The 8,488-nt window shown below is 31.9% G+C and overlaps 1 protein-coding gene across 2 annotated transcripts; it reads left to right on the top strand.

Moving 5' to 3' along the window:
* Positions 1-1,587: 1,587 nt before the first annotated feature.
* On the top strand, positions 1,588-8,145 carry LOC105344375 (uncharacterized). Of its 2 annotated transcripts, none has more exons than XM_066087766.1 (4): positions 1,588-1,727; positions 2,509-2,850; positions 5,737-5,841; positions 5,952-8,145. In XM_066087766.1, the coding sequence occupies exons 2-4, from the start codon at positions 2,510-2,512 to the stop codon at positions 6,121-6,123; spliced, it is 618 nt and encodes a 205-aa protein (XP_065943838.1). In that variant the 5' UTR covers positions 1,588-1,727; position 2,509; the 3' UTR covers positions 6,124-8,145. The 2 variants fall into 2 exon arrangements, with proteins under 2 accessions (XP_065943838.1, XP_011450455.3); XM_011452153.4 differs by lacking the exon at positions 1,588-1,727 and adding an exon at positions 2,068-2,395.
* The last annotated feature ends 343 nt before the right edge of the window (positions 8,146-8,488 follow it).

Genomic DNA, 8,488 nt, shown 5'->3' with positions numbered 1-8,488 from the left:
GTGTCATTCATTGTTTGATGATCGCATAAAGAATTACTTAGTGTAGAAACATACAAGCATAAAAAACTACACAAACAAAAAACATGTAAAATATCAGCTTACCATACCGATATGTCCCGCTTAAATTGTTTTGTTTGTTAGTTCTAAGTTACAATGAAGTTATATTAGTATTCAGTTTGTAAAACAGTAGAAAGACAGAAGAATCGGCTTTTAACAGACTGTTGATTGATATCAATATATAATTATATATATGTAGTTATCTATTATTTCAAATGAATACAAGTATATGTCGAGCACTTTTGTTTCATCTACTGAAGGTTCTGTTGTTTTCCCTGTGTTTGAAGCCTTATACTTGAATGTGCCAATGTATTATGGAAAGGTTTTGCTTAGTAGGCTTCGCATGTTATCCAATCAATTTGACTATCAATAAGATATGCTTAAAATAAAAAAAAATCTACATTATCTTTATTAACAGTAAGGATAAAATTCAGTTATATTTAAATGACCAATTACATCGTTCTTATCAAATTGAGGAAATATCTTTTAAAAAACTTTTATTTAAAAGTTTTAAGTTCATTTTTTTTAAATATCGGTTTTTGGTAAAAGACAGCACGAGACAAAAGTAATACGAGGCATAATGGCCCCGACATTAGCACACTGAAAACAAACTTATCAAGGTCTCCTAATTGTTTTGGCCTGCTAATTAATAATAAATTACCTGTGCGACAGTAACTCTTCCTAAATGCTGTGTTCCTATTGTTTCAATGATCAGCTGTTTGACAAGGAAACTGACCATGAAATGATATTTTAATTTACAAAACCCATTCTCTTTATGAATAAAAAACAGGTGGGTAAACCCCTCGATGTCGGTCTAATTTATTATTCACCAATGGTATTCGATGTGCTGATTCTACAGTAGATATAGCATTAAAATCTAATTTCAGAAAAATAAGGATTAAGGTCAATTTTTTTTTTTGGGGGGGGGGGGGGCACTTAAATGACGAGAAAATGTATTATATGTATGTTCATATCAACTTGGCTATTTACAAACATTTTCTTGTGCCAAAAACTGAGTTTATTTGCCTCTATTTTTCGGTTGTTGAAATAGTATAACTGTATAAAAATTATTAATTGCAGTTAAACAGTTCCAGATAACTTTAAAAACTACATGTTATAGCAAATATAAGAGCGTTTTACAAATTGACTGATAGGCATATACAAGAGTTTGTTGCAGATGCTTTGATACAAGTTGTATAATCTTTATGTTTTATGACCCAGTTCTAAGAACAGATCGCATGTGACGGATGAAAAATTAGGTTACAATGATATGCACAAAGCAAATCCGAACATCACAAAGTCATGTGTAAAATGACCATTCATCTACTCTCCGTATATACAGTTATATTTATCACGCAGCGTCATTTTTAGATACAAGGGCCATCTTTGTTCGAAACGAAGGGGATTTTGTGGTAGCTTGCAAAATACCCCGTTACAAATTTTCTATTTCATCCTGTGACGTATTTTTTTTCGAATATAGGCGATGTGTCTTCTGACGTAGCAAAAACTTCAACCAATTGTTGTGACATTGCTCTTTTTTTCGTTTATCTCTTGACACTTTATCAAGGTGATCATTAATTACGGAATTCAGTCAGTTAGTGTATATAAATAACCTGCTTCTCTTAATTAAACAGAAGTTAACAACTGGATATCTTCTGAAACATATGCAAGTATGTGATCATTTTTTATTTTTGCATTGAAATAACCTTAATTGACGAATAAACTTTATAAAAGTAATCAGCATTTTAAAAATATAAATAAAACATTCACAACAGGTGTAAATATATAATAAATTTCGTGGTAATTATTTGCACTAGAAGAAAAAAAAAATCACCAAAGTGTTTTTATTTCTTATTATATCTATATCCAGGCCTACACGTGCCACAGCGCGTGTCTAATTGTCAAACATTTGCTCAAAAAATTAAATTTAAAAAATGTATAAAGTTTTGGTTTTTTTTAATTTTGCGTAACAAAATTTCAATCCCTCTTTAAGGACCATGTACGCTCGCTATAGTTTTGTGACATTTATTTGTCGTACAAAAAAACTCGACCACAGTTGTCTCTTTAGTATGCATGATGCGTTCGTCAGGTTTGTAGTCCAACCTTTTTTCTGCCGTCAAGGTGTGGATTAATAAAAGGACAGGTAGATGGCAGATCAATAGTTGCCGATCAGCCCCGAGAGTCAGGCCACACTCCGCTCTTTCTCTGACTGCATACAATGTCTTAATAGGAAACTTGCTCTCCCCGCGATCTTTCTTTTCACCAGCCGTGGTTTAACTACATTTTGTATACTGTTAATTTAATACCCATCAAAATAGAAATCGTCCAAACAAATCAGGTAAAAGAAAATAGTAATTCTTTATTTAATCATTTTGCTTCACTTTTTTAAAAATGCTTTTTAGCTTTTAAGAGGACATTAGCGCCAATGCATTTTGTGTCTTTTTTTTTCAGAATGGACTCAAAGTACTTCCGCTATTTCGTGTTATTATTGGGATACTTCTCCTGCGTAAACTTTACTGTCACCGGGACCCACCAGACTTACCACAACATTCTTAGGAGGATCAACCCATTCCAAAGAATGTGCCTCTGTAACCGGTGGACGCGGAGACTCCAATTAGACCGAATGATTCTAGAATTGTACCCTGGACTGTTCAATACACAGAAGAGTCTCCGCTTTATGCCCGTGGTCAAGCCCGTGGGTGAAGGGTCACATGTACATGGCACGGGTTCCTATGTAGGAAATACTGTCGGAAATCTAAACGGGAAACCGGAAACACAGTCCTGTTGTGGAACGTAAGTGATTTCCGGATTTTTTTCTTTCCACATTTTCCATTACAATGTAGTTCCAGAAATTGATATATTTAGTGGGAGATAATTTAGCTTTCAATGACATGGAATATAGTTATTAATTACTTATCATTTAATTTTTTTTTCTTGTCGGCATTCAAATGTCAATTATTGCAAAATCATGACATTGTTCAACTGATGATACATTTGGGTGTATCTGTAACTTCCTTTTCGCGCATTTTAAATTAAATTACTAATCTCAAAACCCCTTTGTTTATGGTATGTTCAATAACAGACCACAAACATGAATAATACATATGTAAACAACAAAGTCAATTGAACAGGATGATCCTACAAATTTCATTTTACGCTTTTTCCGCGAAAGATTGCGCATTTGTTTACCAAATATCTCTTTTTAAAAACCTAGAGGAAGAGGTCGTGAGTAATTACAGCAAATTCTTGCTCCTCCGACATCTCTTCCTGTGACTGCTTCACCGCAACATCTGTTTAATTGGAAAACAGTACAACTTGTAGTCGTAGTTGTAAGATCTCGCAAAGTCTTGAAACGCAAAAAAAAAATTTACCTTGTCTGATATGTAATCTACACCCATGGAAAGAATGATTCACATTTAAATGTAGAGAGAGAGAGAGAGAGAGAGAGAGAGAGAGAGAGAGAGAGAGAGAGAGAGAGAGAGAGAGAGAGAGAGAGAAATGGTGTTTGGTGTAATTAATATCAATATGTAATTTTTTAAAAAGAATGAAAGGCATAGCATAAGTGATAATGAAATTATTTACAATGACAAACCATGAGATTTATACCATTCAAATGTAAAATATACTTCAAGTAAAAAAGAGTGTAACTTTCTAGATGCTGCTAAGACTAGTATCTTTGCCTACTTTAAATTTGACATTACAAATCGCACATTTGTTGACTGTGCACTTAAACATCCATTAAACATTCTTGAGTTAGATTCCAAAGTATTGTTGACCGCGAATCATTGTTATTTCAGTGCGAATTCTCTTTTTTTAGAACGTCACAGTTTTAGGATTAATTAAGATCCTATACTAACTAATAAAAAACCCTGGGTTCACTCGATGACACAAGTAATTAAAATCTCGACCTGTCCTACCTACATTATTTATTGATCAAATTTTCAAGAATAAAAAATGCAGAAGGGCAATTTCCTTTCCAGTTTATAGCTCCCTGTAGGTATTCATTACAGCCATAAATGAGACCCGTCAGGATTTTTTATATTTTAATTTCTCTAGACCTGCTCCATTCTAAATTGTCCTATTTTAGTCATTTATTTACTCCAAAATCTGTCAACAGAAAGCGTAAAGTGCATGAAATAAATAAATTTAATTATACTTGTTTATTCATTATTATCAAATACATGTAAATTATGATTCCTTAAATAAACTGCTTGATATATTTAGTTGTATGCAAATGCCGTCCTCTACATAAATTTATTTATGTCGTGGTCAAAATTCATGCAGTATATCAAGAATCTAGAAATGTTTTGTAAAGGAAATCCCCGCCTCCCCCCCACCCCCCCCCCCCACACTTCTTGTATTTGATTTTTTTTTTAAATTAACTGGAATTGATAATAACAATGAACTACATATACATGTACTACTAAATTATAAAGCCATACTTATATATACATTAAATGTATTGTTCTTATCTTTTTCTTTATCAAAGCTCCGATTATGTTGTGTGCATGATAAGAAAAAATGTTTATACTGAATCAACAAATACATTTATATGTAAATTTGCCATATTGTTCAAAATGTCTAAATTAATACATTTACCCCTTAATTTAGTACGGACTGATCATGAAGTTTTATTCCTTAATTCGAAACTATTCTTGAAATTAAGTTTAATATAATATTTTTATTAAAAATTTAGCAATGCATAGAATGATTTACAATTGAATAGTTTGAAATCATCAGCTTTAAATCATTTGTTATGCGTTTGATACTCAGCTATTTTTGCTGAAAGTCAAATCTTTAAATTCGATTGACGCGTGCTTCTGTGTTTAAATTTAGCGTATAATGCAAATCCCGTGAAAGAATGTCTTTGAAGAACCTTGATATGTAGTAAGAATTTATATAAAACAAGTGACCAGGCTGACCTAACACTAAATGACCCGTTGATTTACTGGGACATATGTACTGAAATTCAGCAGTCTGATACAAACTTAAGGTACATTACCATCTCATTAGGTGCGGTCTGCATGCTGATCAGGGCGACTGGCATGCCACCTTCAATATTAATGCCGTGTATTGTCCTTAAACTCCCTGTTATTGAAATGTTCAAACATTATTGCTTCCTTTGATATTATTTTTTGCCTCTTAAAAACAGTCATTTTTTCCCAACGATTTGTTACCCCTCCCTCTTTTTAGATAACTTAATTTTTAAAGTTCTGTTTTGTTTTGAATAATCAGCATTTGATGTGATCAATCGTCAAAAGAAATTATTCATTTCAACTTTATTCACAATATTTAATCGATACGATGTTGAAAAGAAATAAAGATATTGCTGCTTTTATCATAATAAACTAGAATTTAATATAGAAACAACCACAATATATTATTGTTTGAATAAATGTGCGTTCAATTTTGATTGATTATAACGCTAAAACACAAGTAATGTTTTCCGCATTTCAACAATGTGCTTTCTGTTTTCGAATTGACTAAAATATTTTTCGAGATCTAAAACCTTTTAGTGGGTGTTTTTTCACTGTCGTCGCCAAGATATTTTAAAAATAGAACTATGGATGTTGTACATGTACATTTATATGGATATATTTCCACTGATAACATTTTTTTCCTCATTAAAAAGAAGTGTTAAAGAATAAAGAATGAATATATTTCTGTATTATTTTGTAGAAATTATGCATATGAGATACTCAACAAAACCAAGGAGAGTGGACGAGAGCTTAGGGTGGTTCACTTTGATCATCAATACCAGTTTGTGCCCGTCGGCCGCTGCGAGTAAGTATCCGAACACATTTTTAACACCAATATGTACAATTTTGATAGACAGCTTACACTTTTTTTTTAGTATATGATTACTTAATTTGATGCAATGTTCATTATTTCAGATCTACCACGCCCGGGCAGTGCGGTCGAGGATCGTGTTTACAAATGTACAGACATTACTGGATGCTAGTGTGGGATGACGACTTGTCTCATTTCCCGCCAGTCAAATTCATCCCCGTGGAAATTCCATCCCACTGCGAGTGTGTAAATGTAGGAAAAGCACAGAAAACATAGAGCCGCAAATACTAACAACCCAGCTTTCAACATGACCAATGGTCATGTGTTCGAAGCCAACAGACTGTCCAATAGTGTGACTATGTTAGCAAAATTCTGACCAATAGTGTGCTAGTATTTGTCATCATTGACGACGTACTAGAAGACAGCGGGACAGGCTTCACTGCAATAAACCCACGAAATGTGATTACTCTGCACTTTAACTCTTCCGAGATAACAAGAGTCTACCGTTCATATTTTGACCTTTACTTTTTTGTTGTGGTGAACTTCCTGGCGCATGTCAATTCACTTGAACATTTCCGTCGGCTGCTAACCATGAATGGTAGTTTTTTTTAATGATTTTATGAGGAGAGTTGCGTTCTTAGGCTGTATTTGTGATCAGAAATTACGACATGACGTTTTCTCTACACAAGTCCGTGCCTGAAAAATGAATCTGAATAATTTAGTATTTTTCCCCCAGTGACAATAATTTATTTTGTTGGGCGTTTATCATCAATGTCTTTATCTACGAAGTTTTGTCGATTCATTCCTTGTCGATAAATCTGGCTGTGTTGTCATTTAACAGGAGTTTGGCGTGTCGACAAAATAATTACACATTCAAATCACTCTGCCATCAACATTTTCGTTTGATGAATAGCAAATGTAAGATAAGTTTCATTGCATCAATGTGCGTATTTCTTTCTTTCTTCTTCTTCTTCTTATTTTTTTTAGTTTAATGTTAATATATATACATGTACTAATTCTACACCTGATGTATGTAATGATATGTTTCTTTTTTGCGCTGGGTGCTTAAGCACCATTTTTTATGCTTATAATGCTATTTACATAGTTTATTATATATAATAAACTTGTGATGTTCAAATTTATATGAAAAACATGTTACTCTACGATGAAAAAACACAATAAAATGCTAAATAAATGGTTGAACATAAAATAGCACGCCTAGTCATTTGTAAAAGAAATAAAAAATGCATCAATATCCGTTTTAGTTGCAGCATGTAAGTCAAGCAATATTTGTTTTTGATAAACAGAAATATAAAACTGAAAATTGGCCATTCATCAGAAAATATTTAAAAAGAGGTGGGGGGGGGGGGGGGAGGGAGAGGTAAAATCACAACCCGAACGTAACACAAATTTTTGCAATTCCAAATATTGACAAATTTTTGCAATTCCAAATATTGACAAATTATGTAAATAGTCTTTTATGGAATTTCGTTTAATTTAATTAATACTAGTTTTTTTTCGACACAGGAGTAAAACACAAATTCTTTGGTTTCGTAGATCACATAAATCATTGATATTACGATTTCTTGACGATTTTTGACGTGTTCGTAATGTTTTCAAATACGAGAGCTACAACATTCCTTGTAGCCATTAAAATTCCTAAAATATTACTGCTTACATTGATTAACCATAAATATTTCAGGGAACTACCTTTCCTTTAATTGTTTTTACTACTTCCTTCCAAAAGTGTTTACACAGCAAGTTACAAATGTTAGCTATGCGGACTAAACTGTGGGTTTTTTTTCAATTCTTTCAAATTATCATATATTTATTAATTTATATTATAATGTTTAATGATATATTAGTATAATCTATATTAATTGATTTAAAATAATCATGTGATATTCTAAATACTGACTATTAAATATCAGATTTATCAAACTGAAAGTTTACAAAGTAAATACAATGGAGAGAAGAAGTTTTAAAGAAATTCAATTGTCACATTTTAAAAGTCAAATCAAAATCAGGAGTTATCTTTTAAAAAACCGCCCAAATTTTCATTTTCGAAAGGATGACTGTTCTACTAGTAATCAGAATGGGTAAAATAGGACCGATGTAGAAATGTTAATTAGCAATGACATATAGAATTGATATTATTGAATTGTTTACATGTATATTTCGAATTTCATATTTGTATTATTAAGTGCTTAATTGATTGATTGTTTGATTGCATGAACAAAAATAGAATGCCATGATTTCGTTTGCTCTCTATTTGTTTGAATTAAAATGTTCAAAATTTATGTAGAACTTATGCTGTTATGCTTTATATTCAAATATTTAAAATGCCAAAAATACAAACATATCATTTGAAATGTACTTTCACTCTACATGTATATTCCATACAATTGCGTTCATAACTTTATAAATGCGATTGTTCCCATCATAAAATTTTAGGGAAGTTAAAACAACTTGAAACAACAATGGCATCATGAGCTACAACATTAGCTATGATAAATAGAATGTGCCAAACGAAGAACTATAGTTCATATTACTAAAATACGTTGTTAAATGTTTAAATTATTTTTTCGAATTGTTGATATTCTTATAGTTGGTCCTCTAAATCAGCAATTGAATAGTAAAA

The sequence above is a fragment of the Magallana gigas genome, chromosome 6 (genome assembly GCF_963853765.1).
Source record: "Magallana gigas chromosome 6, xbMagGiga1.1, whole genome shotgun sequence".
NCBI classification, from domain to species: domain Eukaryota; kingdom Metazoa; phylum Mollusca; class Bivalvia; order Ostreida; family Ostreidae; genus Magallana; species Magallana gigas.
This window is presented reverse-complemented; position numbering and strand designations above follow the sequence as displayed.